Here is a 23,709-nt window from a genome sequence, read left to right as displayed (position 1 = left end):
TTCTTCACAAGCATGCTCCCCACGGCCTCCTCCCTTTCACCTGCACCATGTCTGTCTCCCATTCAAGACTGGCAGCCCCAGCCAGGCACAGTGGCTCATGCATGTGATCCCAGCATTTTGGGGGGCCAAGGCAGGAGGATCCCTTGAGGCCAGGAGTTCGAGAACAGGAGACAACACAACGAGGCCCTATCTGTACAAAATATAACAAAACTTAGCTGGGCAAGGCCATGTGTGTCTATAGTTCCAGCTATTCAGGAGGCTGAAGTGGGAGGATTGCTTGAGCCCAGGAGGAAGAGGCTGTAGTGAGCTGTGATTGTGCCACTGCACTCCAGCCTGGGAGATAGAGCAACACTGTCTCAAAAAAAAAAATGTGGCAGCCCCTTGAGGAAGAAAGAGCTCCTATCTTGACAATTTCAGCCAATGCCTGTGAGTACCAGCAGGAGCCTCTATCCCTCTTTGCCCCACCCTGCATCCACGCATTCATTATTTCATTCATCCCCCCTCATTTTCTCAACACCCACTTCGTGCCAGGCCCTGAGGTGGCTCTAGGACCGAGAGACAGGGATCACAGAGCTCCCCAGTGGAGTGGAGGGTACAGACATGTTGACAAGAACACTGGAGCCCAGTGCGGGCTGGGGGCATGTGGTCAGACCTGCAAAGCCGGGAGGAGAAGGGGGTCGGAGAAGCTTCTCGGGGAGAATGGGGTGAGGCCTGAGCCCTGTCTCGGAAAGCAGAGGGGCAGGTGGGAAAGTGGAAAAGACATTCCTGGAGGAGGGAACCGAAGGTGCCGAATGTGCAGAGGCAGAGATCCTGCGATGGGAGAGAAAGTCCTCGAGAATGACTCCAGCACAGGATGAGAACAAAGGAGGGGATCAAAGGAAACAGGCCCTCGGGGGCCGCGTGCTAGAAGGCTCTGAGTGTCAGGAGAGGGAGTGTGGCCTCCATCATGGGGTCAGTAGGGCCACTGCATGGCTTTAAGTCAGGGAAGGACAAGAGAGGTTTCTGTAACTGTGGCTGTAATGATGGAAGCGTCTGGAGGCGGAGAGGAGGCTCCTGCGGCGACCCAGGCTTCAGAGAGAGAGAGAGGAAAGAAGGAAGGGCAGACAGGAAAGCTAGGAAAGATGCACAGAGAGACCAAGGCAGAAAAGGCTGAAGGGAAGACGGCAGCGGTAGGAAGGGCGCAGAGCCGCCTCAGGATGCAGCCAGCGGGCGAGGAGGCGGAGACCCGCTCGCCCGGCGCCTGGACTCACCGCGCAGCCAGCCGGCACCGGCGTGCGTGTCCTTGAGGCGGAAGAGGCGGCGGTGCGCGGAGCTGCGGCCCACGTACCACAGCATCCACAGCAGCTGCAGCAGCATGAGCGCCGTCAGGAAGCACAGCAGGTCGCTCTTGCTCACGCCCGCGGCGTGCACGGCCCAGGCCAGCAGCAGCAGCAGCCCCGCCACGAACACGATCAGCCCATACTGGCTGCTCAGCATCTCGGCCAGTTTCTGTGGGACGCTGGCGCGCACACCGCCCCGCCGGGGGGCCGGGGATTCCGGGGACCTCGGGGCCGAGGACGAGGGAGGCGAGCAGGCCGCTGGCCCCGACGACCCTGCGACCGAGGCGCTTGCAGCTGCCCGGAGCGAGGCGGGCGACCCCAGGCCCTCGAGCATCTTCGAGACACCCGCGCCAAGTCTGGTCCCGCGGGTGGCTGCCGTCGGGCCCCGCCTGCGCTCCTGGCTCCTGTCCTTGCCCCGACGCCTCTGCCAACCAGCACCTCCCTTTTCAACTCCCTTCCGATTCCTACCCCACGCCCCTGCCAACCTGCCCCCTCTCCTGTCACCTCCCGACGCCCGCCCTCCCCTCTTCTGCCCCTTCGTCCTCCGTCAAGGTACCACCTTGTCCACTTACCCAGCGCCCCACCCCGCTGACCTGGGATTCTACGAGATCCCTTGCCCACTGCCCCTCACTGGGCAACGCCCGGGGCAGCCATCTGTCCCCTCCGGGACCCACGCGGACAGCTCCCCGCTCCTGATCCCTGGGACACTGGCCAGCCCTGCCGCGACACTAGCGCTTCCTCCCGCACCTCCGCCCGCGCGCCCGGCCCCCGCCCGCCGTCTGCAGCCCTCACCCCTGCGCCGACACCCGCCCACCCAGCCCCTGTCCGGGCGCCCCGGAAACGCTGGGTGACAAGAAGTGCCTCCTGGGGTCCCGGGGTTGCGGGGCTGGGGAGAGGGGGTCTCCCGGAGCCAGCCCGAGGGGGGTGTGCGCGGGGGGCGTGGCTGCTGCCAAGTGGGGCGCCCGGGGCTCCACAGGGGCGTGCGATGCTCCGGGCCTTCCCCGAGGGTCTCCGTTGGGGAACCCAGAGGTCCAGGTGATCCTGCCTGGGTCCGTGTCCGAGCGTCCGACGGTCTGTCCTCGTCCCTGCGTATTTCTGTATTCTCTTTTCTGTGCGGGTCACTCTGTGTCTGGCCGTCTGTTATCGGGTGTGTCTGGTTAGGGGTGGAGGAGCGCCCGTCACTGGCTCTCTGAATTGGGGGAGGGGCTGCCTTCTGTGGGTTTTTCTGTTTGTCCCTCTGGTGTGCCTGTGTGTCGGCTGCGAGATGCCCAGGCGCAGAATAAGACCTGAGCCACTTTCTAAGAAAAGAGACCATCCCGCACCCTCCCCCAAAGGAGCGGCAACCGTTCTGGACCCAGAGGAGCTGGAATGAGGGACGCCCCGGGGTCTGCCCTGTTGCTACCGGCGCCCAAGCGTCTTCACTAGCCCCTTCCAAAGCCCCGGTGCCCGCCTGGCACCCGCCTGCTCCCGGAAGGGGACTGAGTCTGCCAGGGCGCCCCGCTCGGGTGCCGCTAAGTGGAGGTCTGGGAAGTTTCTGCAGAAAAGCGTTCTACGGGTCTGGCGTGGCTGACAGGAGGCGCTGGACCCAGCCCCCCAGCCGCAGGTTGGAGAGGGGAGTTGGGAGCGAGCCTGGGGCAAGCCCGCATCCCACCGTGCAGCAGCCCAGGGCTGGGCCCGGAAGACACCCTCTCCCTCTTGGTTTAAGGTTCTTGCCGTCTTGAAATTCTTAATTATTGAACAAGAGGGCCCACGTTTTTGTTTTGCGCTAAGCGCAGCAAATTGCAATAGCAGGTCCTGACTAGTAAAGGAGGGGTGGGGAGTCCTGGGCTAGCAAGGAGTCAACCTGGGGGACCTTACCTTGCCACCATCATTCTTCCAATTCACGCATTCATTCATTTGATCAACACATATGTATGTGTTGACCTATGAATCATTTGCTGCTCTCTGTTCTAGGCGCTGGGTTTTCAGCTATGAAAGGCTCTGCTCAGGTGGAGCTGATGTTCAGGTAGAGAAACAGCAATAAACAAACAGCTAATGAGCTCTCACTGGGAAGCTGGGGATCATGACCTGTGAGACTTAGCCCTCAACTTCTAAGAGCTTGGGAGTGGGGACAGAGTAAGCAGCACAGCACCCTTGAGCAGGGCTACAACCAGGGGCCTGGGAGGAGCCCAGGTCTGCAGGAAGGCTGAGAGGTTCAGGGAGGAGGCAACACCTGCACAGTCTTCTTTCTTTCTTTCTTTCTTTTATTTTTATCTTTTAATAAGGACAGGGTCTCCCTATGTCTCCCAGGCTGGAATGAAGTGGTGTGATTATGGCTCACTACAGCCTCGAATTCTGGGGCTCAAGTGCTCCTCCCGCCTCAGCCTCCCGAATAGCTGGGACTACAGGTGTGTGCTACCACGCCTGGCTCATTTTTTTAAAATTGTTTTTTGTAGAGACAAGGGTCTCGCTATGTTGCTCAGGTTGATCTCAAACTCCTGGGCTCAAGCCATCCTCCTACCTCAGCCTCCCAAAGCACTGGGATTACAGGCTCCAGCTACCACGTCCAGCCTCCTGCACATTCTTGAGGCTTAGGAGTGGATGGTCAGGCGGAAGGGAGCAGGGGTCTGGAAAGGCAATCCAGAGAGAAGATCGAGCAAACCTACTAGGGACCCTCCACCTTCTCCCCTCCTCTTCCTACCAACAGCCAGAGCAACCTGGGAGCCTGAGCTGAAGATAGAAGAGCCTGCCTGCGTGTCTCCCCAGTGACTGGTGAGGCGGCTTTTCCTCCCGAAGCTGGACCTTACATCAGTGAGAAATAAACTTCCATTGTGCTAAGCCACCAAAGTCTGACATGTTACAGCAGCTAGAAGTACCTTAACCCATTGAGTACAAAGATAAATAAAGCTCAGTCACCATCTGAAAATCAAGTGGAATGCCTGTCTCTGGGCTACCTGCACTTTTTTTTTTTGTTTGCTTGTTTGTTTGTTTTTTGAGATGGAGTCTCACTCTGTTACCCAAGCTGGAGTGCAGTGGCACAATCATCTCAGCTCACTGCAACCTCTGCCTCCTGAGTTCAAGCGATTCTCCTGCCTCAGCCTCCCGAGTAGCTGGGATTAGAGGCGCCTGCCACCATGCCTGGCTAATTTCTGTATTTTTAGTAGAGGTGTGGTTTCACCACCCTGGCTAGCCTGGTCTTAACTCCTGACCTCGTGATCCACCCCTTGGCCTCCCAAAGTGCTGGGATTACCGGCATAAGCCACCCCACCTGGCGGGCATTTTTTTAAGAAGCAATGAAATGAAAGTTTCTGGAGGCTAAAGTCAGCCCCCTTTATTGTAATCTCAAGACAATGTTAAAACTCACTGAGAGCCTGTAATCCCGGCACTTTGGGAGGTCGAGGCAGATCACTTGAGGTCAGGAGTTCGAGACTAGCCTGGCCAACATGGTGAAACACCGTCTCTACTAAAAATACAAAAATTAGCCAGCGTGGTGGTGCGCACCTGTAATCCCGGCTACTTGAGAGGCTGAGGCAGGAGAATCTCTCGAACCCAGGAGGCAGAGGCAGAGGCAGAGGTTGCAGTGAGCCAAGATTGTGCCACTGGACTCCAGCCTGGATGACAAGAGTGAGACTCCATCTCAATAAATACATAAAATAAAACTGAGAGATTTACCCACACTGTGTTCTACCTTCCACCGGTGAGATTTTTTTCAAAAGGCTGAGCTACACGGGGCCCCCAGTTTCTTACGACTGACCCCTGCTCCGTGGTGGGCAGATACAAGGGGTCAGAAACGATGCTCTGGTGGCATCCAGGCCTGCTGTTTTCACCACATTTGGCGCATCTTACCACTGCCCACACTGTGTCCTGAGAGCTGTGTGGCATGGCTCAATCAGTGTAAAAGCTGGAAACGTCCTGACCAGGCAGCTGCCTCCCAGTGATGATTCAGTACCACGCAGATGGACGGGGAGGCATGCTGCCCTCGGACACGGGCTCCCTTCCTTTTTTTCTTTTTTTCTTTTTAATACTTTAAGTTCTAGGGTACATGTGCACAACGTGCAGGTTAGTTACATATGTATACATGTGCCATGTTGGTGTGCTGCACCCATTAACTCGTCGTCTACATTAGGTATTTCTCCTAATGCTATCCCTCCCCACCCCACCCCACGAGAGGCCCCAGTGTGTGATGTTCCCCTTCCTGTGTCCAAGTGTTCTCATTGTTCAATTCCCACCTATGAGTGAGAACATGCGGTGTTTGGTTTTTTGTCCTTGTGATAGTTTGCTCAGAATGATGGTTTCCAGCTTCATCCATGTCCCTACAAAGGACATGAACTCATCCTTTTTTATGGCTGCATAGTATTCCATGGAGTATATGTGCCATATTTTCTTAATCTAGTCTATCATTGATGGACATTTGGGTTGGTTCCAAGTCTTTGCTATTGTGAATAGTGCTGCAATAATCATACATGTGCAGGTGTCTTTATAGTAGCATGATTTATAATCCTTTGGGTATACCCAGTAATGAAATCGCCAGGTCAAATGGAATTTCTAGTTCTAGATGTTTGAGGAATCGCCACACTGTCTTCCACAATGGTTGAACTAGTTTACACTCCCACCAACAGGGTAAAAGTGTTCTTATTTCTCCACATCCTCTCCAGCGCCTGTTGTTTCCTTTTTAATGATCGCATGGGCTCCCTTCTTCCAGTGAAGATAATGGGATTTCACAACGCCAGAGGCCCACTGGCACACTCAACTACCGGAGACAATAGAAGGTCCCAAGGGACAATTAGAACATTTTGCTCCCAGTCACCTTTGGTGGTAGCTATGTAATCCCAGTATTTTTAAGAACAAAAGAGTTAGTGTATTTGTTTCTGTTCTTTTCCTTTTTTGAGACAGAGTCTCACTCTATCGCCTAGGATGGAATGCAGTGGCCTGATCTTGGCTCACTGCAACCTTTGCCTCCTGGGTTCAAGTGATTCTCCTGACTCAGCCTCCCGAGTAGCTGGGATTACAGGTGCACACCAGCATGCCTGGCTAATTTTTTGTATTTTTAGTAGAGATGGGGTTTCACCATGCTGGCCAGGCTGGTCTCGAACTCCTGACCTTGTGATCCACCCACCTCAGCCTCCCAAAGTGCTGGGATTACAGGTGTGAGTCACTGTGCACAGCCAAGTGTATTCATTTCTTAGGATGGGTGTAACAAAGTCCCACTAACTGGGTGGCTTTAAAACAATGAAAATTTATTCTGTCACAGTTTGGGAGGCCAGAAGTCCAAAATCTAGATGTCCGAAGAGCCAAGTTCCCTCTGAAGGCTCCAACGGGGGGTCCTCGCCAGCCTCTTCCAGTTTCTGCTTGTTGCTGGCAACCCTTAGCATTCCTTGGCTTGTGGCTATATCACTCCAATATTTGCCTCTGTTGTCACTTGACCATCTTTCCTCTGCATCTGTGCCTCTTTTCCTCTTCTTATAAAGACAACAGTCATAATGGGTTAAGGGCCCAACCTACTCCAGTATGACTTCACTGTAATTTACATCTTAATTAAATCTACAAACACTGCATTTCCAAATAGGTCCACAATCAGAGGTACCAGGGGTTAGGATTTCAACAGATCTTCTGGTGAGCAAAAATTAAATCCATAACACACAAATGATAGTCAAGATATGGAATTAACCTATGCATCCATCAATGGATGAATGGACAAAGAAAATGTGTGTATGTATACACATTGTATACATACACAACAGAATACTATTCAGCCTTAAAAAGAAGGAAATGGCCAGGCACAATGGCTCATGCTTGTAAACCCAACACCTTGGGAGGCCACGGTGGGTGGACCGCTTGAGCCCAGGAGTTCAAGACTAGCTGGGCAACATGGCAAAACTTCAACTCTACAAAAAAAAAAAAAAAAAAAAAAAAAAATGCGGAGTGCGGTGGCTCAAGCCTGTAATCCCAGCACTGTGGGAGGCTGAGGCGGGTGGATCACCTGAGGTCAGGAGTTCGAGACCAGCCTGACCAACATGCAGAAACCCCGTCTCTATTAAAAATGCCTGTAATCCCAACTACTCAGGAGGCTGAGGCAGGATAATCACTTGAACCCAGGAGGCAGAGGTTGTGGGTGAGCCAAGATCGCGCCATTGCACTCCAGCCTGGGCAACAAGAGTGAAACTCTGTCTCCAAAAAAAAAAATTAGCCAGACCCAGTGGGGCGCACCTGTAGTCCCAGCTACTTGGGAGGCTGAGGTAGGAGGATCATTTGAGCCTGGGAGGTCCAGGTTTCAGCGAGCTGAGATTGTGCCACTGCACTCCAGCCTCGGTGACCGAGCCAGACCCTGTCTCAAAAAAGAAAAAAAAGAAAAAAAAAAGGAAATCCTGACATTTGCAAAAATATGGATATGAACCTGGAAGATACTATGTTAAGTGACATAAGCCAAGCACAGAAAGACAAATGCCACATGATCTCATTTACATGTAGATCTAAAAAAGCTGAAGTCATATAGGTAGAGAGTAGAATAGTGGCTACCAGGGGCTGGGCAGCAGGGGGAATTGGAGGGTTGGGAGATGTTGGTCAAAGGGTACAAAATTTCAATTAAGTAAGAAGGGTATGTTCAAGAGATCTATTGTACAGCACAGTAACTATAGTTAATAACGATTTATAGCATTTTGAAAATTGTGAAGAATAGATTTTAAGAAATCTCACCACAAAAAATAAGTATGCAAAGTAATGCATTGATTAATGAACTCAATCTAGCCATTCCACATGTACCCTTGGACTTCAAAACTTGGAAAAAATGAATGGCAAATATAAACTTTATGTCTCAACATAAGCTCCATCAAGTTCAAGACACTTCTATAAGTCATGCTACAGCCATTGAGCCCACCCCTAAGGAACTGAAGGTCCTGAGAATTTAACCATATCAATGCAGTCTTTTGCACATTAACTGAAGATAAAAGGGTACCCTCTATAGATCTTTTTAAAATTAGGAAACAAAAAGAAGTTAGGAGGAGCCAAATCAGGACTGTAATGATTTCCCATCAAAATTCTCCCAAAATTGCCCTTGATGAGAGGAATAAGCAGAAGCCTTGTCATGGTGGAGGACTCTCCTGAAGCTTTCCCAAGAATTTTTTGCTAAAGCTTTGGCTTTCTCAAAACCCTCTCATAATAAGCAGATGTTACCATTCTTTGGTCCTCCTGAAAGTCAACAAGCAAAGTGCCTTGAGCCCCAAAATACTGTTGCCATGACCTGTGCTCTTGACTGGTCTCCTTTTGCTTTGACTGACCCACTTCCACTTCTTGGTAGCCATTACTTTGATTGTGCTTTGTCTTCAGGATAGTACTAGGAAATCCATGTTTCGTATCTTGTTGCAACTTTTTGAACAAATGCTTCAGGATCTTGATCCCACTTGTTTAAATTTCCATTGAAAGCCCTGCTGTTGTTTGCAACTGATCTGGGCACAACAGTTTTGGCGCCCGTCAAGTGGAAAGTTTGCTTTCAGTCAGAATTGTGTAACCTGAACCAATTGAGACGTCTCTGACACTGTCTATTGTTTCTGCTATTGCTAACTGCTGTTAATCATCAGTCCTCTTTGGTTAGGGCATAAACAAGATTAATTTTTTCCTCAAAGATTCATGTGTAGGGTCTCTCACTGAGGGCTTCCTCTTCAACATCATCTCATACCTTCTCAAAACAAGTTATTCATTTGTAAGCTGTTGATTTCTTTGGGGCATTGTTCCTATAAACTTTTCATGAAGCATTAGTGATTTCACCATTTTTTCACCCAAGCTTCACAATAAATTGATGTTTGTTCTTGCTTCGATTTTAGCAGAATTCATGTTGCACTGATGTGGTCTCTTTTCAAACTGATGTCTTATCCTTCTTAGTGTCTCAAACTAGATCCTGTTCAGACATGGTATGACAAGTTAAAGACTCTGTCTCAAAGTCTTTTTTTAAGTAATAGGATAATCTTCATACCATCCTAATTGGCCAGTTATTAGCTCTTGGGAAACTGGGTTTTAACTAATTGTTTTAAACACATCCCAGCCTTAGATTTGTATCCATGTTGTAAACATACTCTTCAAGAAAAAAAAAAAAGATATAAAATGTGTGAAGGCTGACACTGGGGCACTCTCCACCCAAGCTCCCTCCAGGGAGTCTGATCCAAATGCCCTCCCTTCCCGGGCTGCAGCCTCAGTTGTACCAGACCCTCACATCACTGCCTGATTAATCACTGCCTGACTCGGCTGCCTGATTGTGGCCTTTGCCTGGCCTTGCTCCCTATTTTAAATGACACTCTCGCCACACCTTCACATACCCATGACCACAAACTGGGTTTGCTTCTGTCTACTCATCATGCCTGACTTTCCCCTTTGCAGACATCATGACCGGATGTGATATTCCTGATCCTAGATTCTGCTTTCCCTTTCTTTCCCTCTCCATTACCATTTATTGAGTGGACACCTACTGTGTCAGGCACTGTAATTGGTGTTTTACAAACATTATTACTATTACGCACAACCCTACAAGACAGATATTGTTCCCACTTCACAGCTGAAAAAAGATTACAGTCTGACTACCCCTTCTCTGAAATGCTTGGGACCAGAAGTGTTTTGGATTTTGGAATATTTGCAGTATATTCCAAAACCCAAAATGCTCCAATGAGCATTTCCTTTGAGTGTCACGTCAGTAATCAAAAAGTTTCAGATTTTGAAATTAGGGATACTAAACCTGTACTACTGAAGGTCTTGCAGCTAGTAAATGGCAGGGTATGATCTGAACCAGACACAAGTGGTGATTAAGTCAGGTCATTATTAGAAGTCACCTTACAGAGAAAACAATCAACATGAGATACATTCTGTCACAATGCTTATGCTGCTTAGATTTAATGCAGACATATTGGCATTTGAAAGTGCAAATACTGTCTTTATAAAGTCTTTGAAGAACAGAGTTAGCCCTTGTTATTGCTACAGTTAATTCAAAGTGCTAATAGCTAAAAACCAGAAGTTATTCCAAAGTTTGCATGAACAAAACTCACAAGAAAGTTATAAAAATATTTTATTTAAATGATACAGAAAAAAATGTATGCTTAAAAGTGATTAAAACTTCACATTAGGAAATGCTAAAAACCCAGGAATGTACATAATGATAAAATCTAAAGTGATGAGAAAACATAAAATATTTTCATTTGGTCCTGTCACCTAACAAAACTATCATAAATATGAGATTATAGTAACTACTAAAGCTGGTTAAAGGCACATGACAACATAATTCCTTTATACACATCAAGTCATTTTATACAAGGAACTGCTATCCCTTAAATGGAAGAGTGAACTATTTGTTTAAAATATTAACAGTGCACTATGTACCTATAATGAAACCACTTTCTCCAAAGACTCAAACAGATTAACATTGCAAAATAGTATTTCTGTATCACTGACTTCTGATAATTTTAATAATTTAAGCATATGCAAGTGAAATATAATTTATTCTGGTTTCAACAACAGTTATACAAAGTCACAATTTTTCCCAGGAAACCATTCACTTCGTAGTTGCAAAAACACACTGTAGCTTTTCTGTTAGGGTCTGCCATGCTTTCAGCTACCTGGATGTTTAACCACTCACTTCAAATTTACATGTCCAGCCAGGCACGGTGGCGTGGGCCTGTAGTCCCAACTACTTCGAAGGCTGAGGCAGGAGGATCACTTGATCCCAGGAGTTCAAAGACAGCCTGGGCAACATAGAAGACCCTGTCTCTTAAAAAAAAAAAAAAAAAAAAAAGTATATGTCCTTAAATCTGAAAGAAAACCAGCATTTATGTACCAAGTAAAACATTCTATCTCAAGCTATTGCATTTAACACCAAAAAGCATAGTTCACTCTGTAATCTACAACATTGTCTGTGTCTCCATTACCAATTATAACTTCATGTCAGAGTAAGAGCTCCCAAACATCTGTAAAAACTCAAAATTCAAGAGTCAAAGAAGGGGCTGAGAACATGAGAAGGGGAGGTGGGTGACAGGGTCAGGTGAGGAAGTGTTCTGAGATGTGTAGGATTCCTCCGGGCCCAAAGCTGCTTGTGGCACCACATGTGTACAGGAATGAAGGGCCTCCTGTGAGGGCTCCCAGTGGTCCCAAGACACAGCAAGGTGCCTGAAGGAGGCTAGAGACATTGGCGTGGGCATGGAGGTGCTAGCAACTATTTTCAGACTGCTAACAATGAGAGTATGTCCATTTCTTCTTTACACAGTTACCACTGACCTTCCTTTAAAATCCCACAGGGAGAACATGCTGTTTTTAGCAGAAATGTCAGTTTTCATTAACTCCTTGAAAATTTAGCGTATTAACTTTTATTTCCATGAGCTTCAGTTTCCACACCTGTCAACTGCTGTATAAAGCAGGTTTCCTGCAAGTTCTGATGTAAGTGACCTGACAGGAGGCACTATCTTTGTCCTTCTCACCATGCCCCTAAGCATCTGGAGTGAGTATTCTCAATATACACTTATTTAATAACAGAGTTATCCGACACTCAGAAAACAGCCTCCACTGTGTAAGGCAGCAGATCTCAGGATGGGGTGATCTGTAGGGAGGCAGAAATTCTATAAATAACACCAAACAAAAGCTGATTGTGTCATCCAACACATTTTTATGAGGAAGTCAGAATAATTAGAAGATGGCAGAATTTTTTTTCCCAATTGGGTAAAATTGTTCATTCTTCCTGTATTCCCATTTCTTAAGAATGATCTAGCCAACAGTCATTGAATATAAGCTGACACAAATTAATATAATTTCAACATAAAATGGTCTAATGTGTGAATTTAACTATATTGGAAGGTACAAATCCTGTCTTTATGAGGTCTTTGAAAGGCAGGGTACCTTCTCTAAACAGTAGTCACTTAGAACCAACTTTTACAAAAGAAAGAGTCTCAGCCCCCAACCCCCGCCAGCCTGGGCAACATAAGGAGACTCTGTTTCTACAAAAAAATTTTTAAAAATTAGCCAAGCATGGTAGCACATGTTTATAATACCAGCTACCTGGGAAACTGAGGTGGGAGGATTGCTTGAGCCCCCAGGTGGTCAAGGCTGCAGTGAGCTGTGATCATGCCACCGTACTCCAGCCTGGACAACAGAGTGAGACGCTGTCTCAAAACAAAAAGGAGTCTATCTCAGAGTTCAATGAATGGATAATTCTAGTGTGGACAACTCTGGTGTAAACATGACTGAAAATAATTCACAAATAGTCTGTTACAGCTCCATCCACTGAAGATTGTCATAAAAGACATTTTTCAAACGAGTTCATTTTTAGAAAAACCACTCCAGATATCTTACCTTCGGAAATCATCCAAGGAGTGTGATAAACATGACAACCCCCATAAACTGGGTAAACAACAACAATGGAGTGAAAAACGACCACACATGCCATAAAGCAATGTTGAAGCTGAAAACAACAAGACATAAACAGTTGACAACTCCAATATGCATCAATAATTTTATTCTAGAATCTAGATTTAAAGAATTCAATGTAGAAAAGTTCATCCAGTCAGCAACTTTCTCTATGTATCATATTTCTCAGGTATGTGACTTAGCCAATGCTGGAAAGGAAAACTCTAGATATACTTAAACAAGTATCACAATTTCTTCAAGAAGGCCCTGGAACTGGAACCACTAAAGGTCTCCTAATAGGAGTTGACATGGCTTAATAGAAACTGAAGTCTCTTAGTTTCTGCACTTGAACAAGAATTTAAATGGCTACAGCCCATTTTTATGACATCACACACTAAACTATCATGGTAAAAAAGACCAAAGTATTGTCTCTTAAAAACAGAATGAAAACAGTTATCACTTATAAGCTGCTATTATATCTTTCATTGAGAAAAACACTATTCCTGTCATCAAAGTAAAATTAAAACACTAAGTATAAAGATTTTTAATGACTGAAATTTCTAAGAACAGAATAGGGAAAACTATATTCAAATAAGTTCAGATGGTTATTGGTTTTAATATATAATAGTTTGATAAGTATGAGTATTAAATAACTATAATCACAGATCACACTGTCTAAAAAATTAACATTTCTGGACATGATCTTAGCCTCATGGGAAAAAGTAAAACAACATATCTGCATGCCCCCACATACAGGTTAACAATAACCACATCACACTGTCAAACAACCTTAAACTTCAACTACAGAAAATAAGTCATAGAAAGAATATGTATAAAGGTATATGGTTCTTCCAAAATAAAAATTCAATTAGGCCGGAGGTGGTGGTGCACGCCTGTAATCCAGCACTTTGGGAGGCCAACACAAGCAGATGGCTTGAGGCCAGGAGTTTGAGACCTGCCTGAGCAGCACAGCAAAACCCCATCTCTACAAAAAATACAAAAAATAGCCAGATGTGGTGGCACATGCCTGTGGTCCCAACTACTCGGGAGGCTGAGTGAGGGAGGAGGATCACTTAAGCCTGCGAAGTCGAGGCTGCAGTGAGCTGTGATCATGCCACTGCACTCCGGCTTGGGTGACACAGTGAGACCCTATCTCCAAAAAGAAAAAAAAATCCAATTGATAGAAAGAAAGAAAAAACTAGAGAGCTACACACAACATAGGAAAAGTAGTTTTCTTTCTGGTTGCATCATAGGATATATTTCCTTTGTGTTTTTATGTAATTTACAGTTTTTTTTTCCTCAGTGAGCAAGTATTACTTTTATAAACCCAAAAAACCCTGTATTTTTCATTGAGTATTTAATTAACTTATGAAGAAGGTTATTCATTGTGGCATTGTTTGGGTGTAAATATAACGAAGTCCAACAACAGAAGACAGGTTAAATAAATCATGTTATGTCCATGCTGTGAAAACTATGCAACTGTTTAAAAAAATGAGACACATCTATATGTACCATTATGGAAGAATCCCAAACTATAAGGATCCACGGAAAAACAAAAGGAAAAAAGGACAAACAACCACTTTGGAAAGCAGTTTGGCATGATTTACTGAAGTCAAAGGTACGTACATCCAACAATTTTATCCCTTGGGGTACATATATATACATATATACACACATCTCTACACCCAACAGAAATGTGTTCACTGTGCTACAAGAGCCATGTACAAGAATGCTCTTTATAGCATCCTTCATAGTAACCCCAAACTGAAAAAAATCTAAACACAATCAACAAGGGAAAAGAAAACTGGGATTCAATTAAACAATGGAATGCTAAAGAGCAATGAAGATGAGTCACTGTTCCTGGCGACAATATGAAAGAACTGCACACAATGCTGCACACAGCCAGCTCAACGTGAAGGAATACACCCTGTACAAATCCATTTCTATAAAGTTCAAAAGCGTAGCTGAAACAAAAATAGAATATCTAATGGAAGCAAAGCAAGTAGTTACCATGAAGGTCAGGGCAGTATTTACCTGTGGCAGGAGGGAAGGTGTAGTAACTGGGAGGGAGAATGAAGGGGGTTCCCAGTGTGCTGGCTCAGCTTACACCAATGCTCACTTCATGAGAATTCATTCACCAATTCATTCATTTCAGTTTTTTCCACTTTTCTATATGTACTGTATGTCATAATAAAATAGATTTAAAAAGCAAAATGCAGAATATGTACAGAATGTCACCATCTGTGCTTTAAATAACTAGATCCATAAATAGAAGGAGAAAGAGATACTAATCAAAAGGGAACCAGAGAGCATGAATGACCAGGAGACTATTTTTCTGTTTTAACTTTTTTTCTTTCGAAGTTTGGACCAAGCATATCACTATCTGATCAAAAAAAAAAAATTTGTTGTTCATTCCTGTTAGTCATTTCAAAGTTAACTTACCAAATTCCTGCTGCAATAAAGGAGGCAGTGGTAATGGGTATCAAGGCTGGATACTTGACATCATATTCTCCAATTCCACAATACCATTCCAGGTAGACTATGCAGTAAAATGCAATTGATAAACTGACAAGCAACAAGGCACTGCCACAGAGAAACCAGCTGTGGAGATAAAAACAGTAAGAGGTCTGACAGCACTTAATGAATCATCAGATATCTTAAAAGTTTTTACTGATAGCTTAAAAATCTGCTTCTAAGAATATCAAGTGTTGCAGAGGGAGCCATACTTAAACAATCCATGCTTTCAGAAAGTCTCAATCTATGGGAGATGGGGGTGAGAAAAAGAGATACACAACTCAGGAAAGAATGAAAAGTAAGACTTGAAATACATGCATTTATATACACACTCTCATCAGCCAACCAACCAAGGGAAAATTCTGGTCATGACAATGCATTTTCTTTAAAAATACAAGGAAGAGGCCGGGCGCAGTGGCTCACGCCTATAATCCCAACACTTTGGAAAGCCGAGGCAGGTGGATCACCTGAGGTCAGGAGTTCGAGACCAGCCTGACCAACACAGAGAAACCCTGTCTCTACTAAAAATACAAAATTAGCCAGGCGTGGTGGCGCACACCTGTAATCCCACCTTCTTGGGAGAATGAGGCAGGAGAATTGCCTGAACCCAGGAGGCAGAGGTTGCAATGAGCTGAGATGGCGCCATTGCACTCCAGCCTGGAGTGCCTGGGCAACAAGAGTGAAACTCTGTCTCAAAAAATAAAATAAATAAAAACAAAAATACAAGGAAGATAGTGGCTTTCTGGTTGTTTCTGAAGTTTTGAGTGTGACAGGATTAAAGAAGTTTATCAGTGGGAAACTTCATTCCTCCAAGTTAAGTGGACTTTCTTGGAATACTGAAAGACAATTAGGAAGATCAATAATTCAAATTTTCTCTCATAAAAGATTTCTAAATGAAATCTTCCCATTTTCAAAATATCTTCTACTCACCACCTCACCCTCAATGCCAATGCCTTTTTACTCCCTTCCAATTCCACCTGTGACCTGATTCAGCAAGTGTGAGGCAACCTGCACAATCCCTTCCCTCCACCCCAGCTGGACTTGGGGACTGAAGTCCCTTTCCCATTCTCCCAACTCAATCCAATATCCCATCATCATCTGCTTCTCTATGGGAAAAGCCTGACAATCCATGTGGAAGAGAGAGGGAGAACAGATGGCTACAACAGATAAGTTACAAAGGCACAAAGTGAACTTCCAATAATGGCAAGGTTCCGGATTCCATGAAGGCTTTTTACGATGATGCAATTCTGAGATTCGGAGTCATGAGAGGCTGTAGAGGGAAGGGGTTAAGAGCACAGCCTCTGAAATCTGTCTGTATGGGTTTGAATCTTAACTTGAGCAAGACTAGTTTTGTGACTCTAGGCAAATTACCTAACCTCCGTGTGTTTCAGAAATATTGACAGTACTTAACTCAGAATAGCTGTGAGAATTAAATCAAGCGGTCAGCAAAGTGCTCCTCACAGCTGACTCTCAATCATAATCATTATTATTCCACTCAAGTTATTTTTATTTTCATTTATTTATTTTTGAGCCGGAGTCTTGCTCTGTCGAGACTGGAGTGCAGTGCTGCAATCTCAGCTCACTGCAACCTCCGCCTCCCAGGTTCACCAATTCTCCTGCCTCAGCCTCCCGAGTAGCTGGAATTACAGGCACCGGCCACCATGCCCAGCTAATTTTTGTATTTTTAGTAGAGATGGGGTTTCACCATGTCCATGTTGGCCAGGCTGGTCTCGAATTCCTGACCTCAAGTGATCCACCTGTCTCAGCCTTCCAAAGTGCTGGGATTACAGGGGTCAGCCGCCGTGTGCAGATATCACTCAAGTTATATCCATGAGGAAAAAATTTCCATGTTCATCTTTAGGAGTCTTCAAAGACCTCTCTTCTGCTAGAGCATGCAATCTCACTGGGGGGAGTATCGCCCCCAAAGTGAAGAAAAAAATCTGGCTCTAATTCTATGTATAAAGCATAGATATGCATGCAGTATATAACTGAATATATAGTTTATCTAATTCCACATTCCACAGGAATGATTAGGAAAAAAATGTCTAAAAAGGCCTTTTATCATTACCCCTAAGGAGTCTTTTTAGACATTTTTTCCTTTGCCAACATATGGATATAAGAAAAAAAAAAATTTTTTTTTTTTTGAGACAGAGTCTCGCTGTTGTTGCCCAGGCTGGAGTGCAGTGGCACGATCTCGGCTCACTGCAACCTCCACCTCCCAGGTTCAAGCTATCCTCCTGCCTCAGCCTCCTGAGTAGCTGATATTACAGGTGCCCAACACCACACCCAGCTAATTTTTGTATTTTTAGTAGAGATGGGGTCTCACCATGTTGGCCAGGATGGTCTTGAACTCCTAACCTCAGGTGATCCATCCACCTTGGCCTCCCAAAGTGCTCGGATTACAGGCATGAGCCACCATGCCCGGCCTAAGAAAATTTTTTAAACTGCCTGAACAAAATATAATACTACCAGTCAGTGGTCCTCGGCCCTGGCTTTATATCACAGTCACCTTGCACCTTTCTAAGAGAAACTACCTAGTCCCCAGTTTCCAAAATTCTGGGCCTGAGCATCTAGGATTTTAATTTTACTTTCTGTCTTTAACTCCACTGTTGATTTTGATGCACACAAGCCGAGTATTTTAAACTGTGATTTCTAAAGCATCACAGTGTTGTTTTGTTATTATTTATTTACTTATTTAATTTTTTTGAGATGGAGTCTTGCTCTGTCGCCCAGGCTGGAGTGCAGTGGCGCGATCTCGGCTCACTGCAAGCTCCGCCTGCTGGGTTCACGCCATTCTTCTGCCTCAGCCTCCCAAGTAGCTGGGACTACAGGCGCCCGCCACCATGCCCAGCTAATTGTTTTTTGTATTTTTAGTAGAGACGGGGTTTCACCGTGTTAGCCAGGATGGTCTCGATCTCCTGACCTCGTGATCCGCCCGCCTCGGCCTCCCAAAGCGCTGTGATTACAGGCGTGAGCCACCGCGCCTGGCCTGTTTTGTTTTTAATATGGACCTGCTCTCCCATCTTTGAACAATATAAAGAACCTTAAGGCCTCAAGCTTCTAAACTTAGGCTAGAGCCAGAGGAAAAAGAAATCACCTCAGGCATCAGAAGAACGAGCCATTTTAGCCATTTTCCAAAAGCAGAACTCAGCCGGCAGTGTCTTTTGTGCAGCCCTCTCATTTCATGGCTGTTCAACACCCCCCAACCCCCCTTAATGAGTCCTTCCCAAGAAAACAATGCGACTCAAAATCCTCAGCCTTTGAGAATGCATTTCTGCCTTTTTCTCTCTAAGATGACACCTTGTTGAGGACAGATCTATGACTTCTACTTTCTTTCCAACCCCCACAGCCCTGGTCCCAGTGTCTGCGTCCCGGCTTTGTCACACAGCAGCTACGTGGTCCTGGGCACTCCACTTCACTGCAGTTGCCCCCAAATATCTTATGTGTGATCATTTCTTACTCTGCCATTTCTTTAAACTACTAAAAATACCCAATATAAGGACACAAATAGATAAGTTCTCTCACATCTCCTAAAACCTCAAAAAGGTCTCAGTCCTGAGGTTGACCTGGACTAGATATCCCTCCTAGATGCTCCCATAATACCCTGCGCCTACACTTACAGAGCACATACCACGCGGCCTGGTAACTTGTCTGCTGCAGCCTAGAATGAGCTGTTGGAGAGCTAGAAATGCACCTTCCACGTGTTTGGCACCGACAGCCAAACACATCTCAGCCTCCATAAAGTATCTGATGAAGGAAAGAGCAGCTGCTATTGGTGGTGGTTAAAGTACCCATCCCCTCCAGCCAGGTGCAGTGGCTCACACCTGTAATCGCAGTACTTTAGGAAGTCAAGGTGGGAGGATCACTCCAGCCCAGAAGTTTGAGACCAGCCTGGGCAACATGAAGAGACCTCGTCTCTACAAAAAATAAACCAAATTAGCCAGGCATGGTGGTGTGCGCCTATAGTCCTAGCTACTTGGGAGGCTGAGATGGGAGGATCACTTGAGCCTGGGAAGTCAAGGCAGCAAGCCATGATCGCACCACTACACTCCAGCCTGGGTGACAGAGTGCAGCGAGACCCTGTCTCAAAATAAAAATAAAAATAAAGTATCCATCCCTCTTTTCCCAGCCCAAGTTCTAAGAGAGATGACTGAGTCAAGCTGATGAAGATTAAATGTCTGTTATACTGATGCAGCCGTGGGAAGAATATGGCTTTGGTGAGTGATGACAAAGCACTTCCTAATACTGGGTCTCTGACACCCAGAAACAGCCTTACCCACTGGGTTCCAGGTCAAAATGAAAACCTAGAGACCTTTTCCTGTGGGGACTGCCCCCGTGGAATGACACCATGGGAAGGCAGACCAGACTCTGCGCTTCCTATGGGCAGCCGACTTGCAGCAGCAGAAGGTGCTGAGCTACCTTCGTCCAGTTCTTCATCACACACTCAATCAGTCACGCCACCTCCCACAAAGGAGTGAGTGACATGGAAGGGCAGAAGATGGGAGTGTTTAGGGAAAGTTTCTCCCCTAGAAAGTAGAGGACAGTTTAAATAAACTCCCCTCTGCCTACTTTCCCCTGTGGGCTTTTTCCTTGTGGCTCGACAGTCTCCTCCGCCAGAAGTCACTGCTCCTCCTGAAGGCCCTTGAGGAGAAATTACGTGTCCTGCCATGATACGAGGTGACCACAGTCCTGTCTGCATCTTCCTACCCCCACTGGTACTTCCAAATTATTACTCTTGACCCTAAGCACACCAGCCCTCCCAATGCCATGATGCTCACCAACATACCTCTCCCTTCCATTTATTATCCAAGGGTCTCCACATCACTCTCCAATGTGCGGTAAGGACCCTAGGATATGATTCCAACCCTGTCCTCCATGTCAACTCTGGAGACTATACTGAAAGGATCTCAGTCCCTGTGAATGAGGAACTACTGGACATCTGGTCTGGCCACAAAGCTCTCACTCCTCCCACTGTGGACCTTCACCTCCACTCTAACGCAGTCACACCCTGTAGTTACCTTGTCAGCTGTAACTACCCTCTGAAACCAACCCTGAGACCCAATTCCCACTGGCCACAGTTCTCGACTCTTCCTCCCAGTACTCTTGTACTTGGTCTTTGAAGACCTTCAGTCAGTCTTTCTCCCTCTTTTCCCCAAATGGATTAGGTTCTTCTTAAATTTACTACCTTCCTCATCCTACAACACATTTATTTGCACACAAATAACTTCCAGTTCTATTCCACTCTACTGTATATGCCCAGAGCACACACCCTCTCATTGGTTTTATTTTTTCCAGCTTTATTGAAGTATAATTGACAAATTAAAATTTTATATACTCAAGGTATACAGTGTGATGACTTGATATATATATATACACACACACGTGAATATATACATATATATGAATATATATATACGTGTATACACACACACACACACATTGTGAAAGGATTACCACAATCAAGTTAATTATCACACTCATCACCTCACATAGTTACCACTGGTAGGGGAACAGGGGGAGGACACAAGACCTACTCTTAGAAAATTTCAAGTATACAATACAGCATTACTAACTATAGTCACTATACTGTATGTACATTAGATCTCCAGACCTTATTCATCTTATAACTAAAAATATGTACCCTTTGACCCCCATCTCATATTCATCTTCATATCACCAGCACCTCCAACACAGGGCCTGGCAGAGAGTAGTAGGTGCTTACTGTTTGAAGAATTCAACTAACAAAATAAAACACGAAAAATCAGACTTGGGTTTAATTTAAAAAGCAATAAAATTTTCTTACCTGCTAGTGTGGAAGTTTTCTTTAAGGGTTTTAAAGAAGTCAACATAATAGGTCACAACAATGGATGCCAAAATCCAGAATCCAGAATGGATATTAAGTCTTGGAAGAGGTTTCTCCTTTTTCTCAACAGCTCCAGAGGTTTCTGCAAATAAGGGAGATTTCAACTTATTAAGTTACCACAATTTTGCGAGGAAAAATTACACTTAAGCCAAATAAAATCATTTCCTAGAGCTAAGAAACAGAGTCTCTCCCATGATAACAAATCCTTCTGTAAAACCCTTGAGATAGGTTTATATTTACAAAAAATAAGAGCCCACTATAAAATACGGTCAATACAGTCAATTTATTTCCTCTAAATACATTGTGACATCAAATTTACACTTTCACCGTCTTTTGGAAATAACAATGTCACCTGGAAATGTAAGAATTTTAATATTCTGTTTCACATTTCTTCTAGGAAAGTAATTAGTCTTGTTAATTAGGAAAAATGCCAAAGGCAAACATTAGCGCATGAACTGGACTTGTGGTCTTCCAAGAACACTTTTATAACTAAAAAAAATTTTTTTTTTTTTTTTGAGTCGGAGTCTTCCTCTGTCGCCCGGGTTGGAGTGGAATGGTTTGATCTCGGCTCACTGCAACCACCGCCTCCCGGGTTCAAGCAATTCTCCTGCCTCAGCCTCCCGAGTACCTGGGATTACAGGCGCCTGCCACCACGCCGGGCTAATTTTTGTATTTTTAGTAGAGACGGGGTTTCACCATCTTGGCCAGGCTGGTCTATTTGGCCAGGTTGGTCTCGAACTCCTGACCTCGTGATCAGCCCGCCTCAGCCTCTCAAAGTGCTGGGATTACAGGCGTGAGCTACCCTGCCCAGCCTATAACTAAATATTTTAGTTACTTTAAACACAGCTCAAAAGTGGAAACGGCACACCAGAGCTCTAGTTCCAGCACAGCACTGTCTAGACAGGTGATGGAAAAGACATTTTTCCTGTCTGGAACGCAATCTGAAAGAACGGGTGGATGGGGGTTGGGTCAGATGGATGATTTCTATTAAGTTTTCCGGGGATTCTGACATGCCCTCTACGTTCACGTGAGAATCAATAGTCCACATCTGAGGTTTTGGGCCTTTAGATGACCATCGGAAACCCTGGGAAGCATGTTCATAATATTCTGGGATATCCTCAAAATGTATACATCATCATGCCTGGGCATGAGGTTATTCGTGTTTATTTTGAAAAGGTAATAAATGGACACGGTTTTAAAACATATGAGATAAAAAATATCCAAAATGAAGTATCTGTCTCCTATCCTTAACCTCAGATCTAATCCCCAGAAGCAACCACCACTTACAATTTCTACTGAATTCTTCCATATTCTATGCATCCACAGGTGAACATACATCACAAGTTACCTGTTTTGTACCCAAATGGCGGCATACCATAGTGTTCCACACTTCCCTTTGAAAATCATCCCCATTCGTACATACGAGTCGACCTGGCGTGTCAGGTATACATATACCCAAATTTACTTAACCGCTTTCTGCTGACGGGCAAGACAGATATTTCTAGTAATTCGCTATTACAAGCAATCCTGAAGTGAAACACTGCGCACATCATTGTACACTGCGGTACAGGCATGTCTCTGGTAAATCCTTAAGACTTAAAACTGGTGGGTATTTTTAATTTTAATCGCTATTTCCAAACAGGTGTCAAATCAGCTCTCCAGAGAATTCTGAAGCGCAGCTGAGATGACCATGCACAGCACTACGCGATTCTAAGGATCTTCCCTGACATTAAATATTCGACTTGCAAAGCCGAAACTCAGTCCTTCCAGACTGGGCCAGGGCTGCCGGAGGCCGGCCGTTTTCCGACGCCTCGCCTCTGAGAACCTCGGGGCGGCTTGGTGCGCGCCTCACCCGGCCCGGTGTCACCCTCGCGGTCCAGCTGGGCCTCGGCGTCCGGCAGGAGGAGGAATCGCCGTCGGAGCTGCTGCCGGGCCCGCGAAGAGTCCATCTTGGTACCGCCCCGAAATGCGACGGAAGTGACGTCAGACACAGCGCTTCCGGCGTCGGCTCCTGGTCTGGACCTCCTGGCGTTTGGATTGGAGACTGTGTTCTCTTCGCTGTTTAGTTAGCGAGCAGCTAGGGTGGAGTCGGCCTCAAAGGTTCCGCTCTCATGTCGGCAAGTGTGATTTGAATTTTAAAACACTGAGCTTTCCCGGTGGAAGAGTTCCTAAGTTTATTCCGACCTACGGAAGCCCAGGAGGACCAGGATTACCGCTTCCGCTGGATGCGTCCAGGGCCGGGATGCGCGACCGTGAGACGCTGCGCTTCCGAAGCCCTCGCAGGCTTCCGGGTGCTAGAGCAGGAGACATACCCTCTGTCCAGCCCTCCACTCTCAGCCGCCAGTTTTTTTCCTACTTTTGCTTTTCGGGAGTCGTCCAGCAAGACTTGAAAGGAGGAGAAAGGCCTGCTGGACAGGTTGCTAGAGCCTGGCAGTGACCACTTGGGGGCCCCTGGGCATTAAATAAACTTCTTGGGGCCCGTTTCGTTATTACACTTGGCTCTAGATTTGTTTTGCGTTTCAGTGAGAAGTACCTGTATGTGGTTCATGTGAGCCTCCTCCTCGCCACTTGTGAAAAATCCTCCCAGCCTGAACCGAGGGAACTAAATTGCTTTCCCAGCAAACTGCTGTTTTCCACACTGCTCACGCCCACAAACTGTGTGTT

The 23,709-nt window shown here is 45.8% G+C and overlaps 2 protein-coding genes across 4 annotated transcripts in view; both read right to left on the bottom strand.

Moving 5' to 3' along the window:
• The window catches only part of OTOP1 (otopetrin 1), a 39,322-nt gene extending 37,604 nt beyond the window's left edge, over positions 1 to 1,718 (bottom strand). Inside the window, exon 1 of the mRNA XM_055385854.2 lies at positions 1,251 to 1,718. Coding sequence (XP_055241829.2) covers positions 1,251 to 1,653 — 403 coding nt within the window. The 5' untranslated portion in view covers positions 1,654 to 1,718. The remainder of the gene's footprint in view (positions 1 to 1,250) is intronic.
• Positions 1,719 to 10,327: 8,609 nt separating this feature from the next.
• On the bottom strand, positions 10,328 to 23,042 carry TMEM128 (transmembrane protein 128). Of its 3 annotated transcripts, XR_002005697.4 has the most exons (6): positions 22,898 to 23,042; positions 20,986 to 21,127; positions 15,111 to 15,269; positions 14,703 to 14,846; positions 12,615 to 12,723; positions 10,328 to 11,042 (listed from the first exon to the last, which is right to left on the bottom strand). XR_002005697.4 is itself a non-coding variant. In XM_063705192.1 (5 exons), exons 1-4 carry the CDS (start codon positions 22,992 to 22,994, stop codon positions 12,624 to 12,626), a joined length of 498 nt encoding a protein of 165 aa, XP_063561262.1. In that variant the 5' UTR covers positions 22,995 to 23,042; the 3' UTR covers positions 10,328 to 11,042; positions 12,615 to 12,623. The 3 variants fall into 3 exon arrangements, 2 of the variants coding, with proteins under 2 accessions (XP_063561262.1, XP_055241828.1); XM_063705192.1 differs by lacking the exon at positions 14,703 to 14,846; XM_055385853.2 differs by lacking the exons at positions 12,615 to 12,723; positions 14,703 to 14,846.
• Positions 23,043 to 23,709: the final 667 nt, after the last annotated feature.

The sequence above is a fragment of the Gorilla gorilla genome, chromosome 3, assembly GCF_029281585.2.
Source record: "Gorilla gorilla gorilla isolate KB3781 chromosome 3, NHGRI_mGorGor1-v2.1_pri, whole genome shotgun sequence".
NCBI lineage: Eukaryota > Metazoa > Chordata > Mammalia > Primates > Hominidae > Gorilla > Gorilla gorilla.
This window is presented reverse-complemented; position numbering and strand designations above follow the sequence as displayed.

What these genes read in the sequence shown, in the direction of transcription:
- TMEM128 (XM_063705192.1), bottom strand. Translation starts at nt 22,994, where the DNA reads ATGGACTCTTCGCGGGCCCGGCAGCAGCTCCGACGGCGATTCCTCCTC. An exon ending in GAAAACTTCCACACTAGCAG is followed by an intron (nt 15,270 to 20,985) that starts GTAAGAAAATTT and finishes TTATCTCCACAG; the next exon opens with CTGGTTTCTCTGTGGCAGTG. An exon ending in TTTATTGCAGCAGGAATTTG is followed by an intron (nt 12,724 to 15,110) that starts GTAAGTTAACTT and finishes TGTTGTTTTCAG; the next exon opens with CTTCAACATTGCTTTATGGC.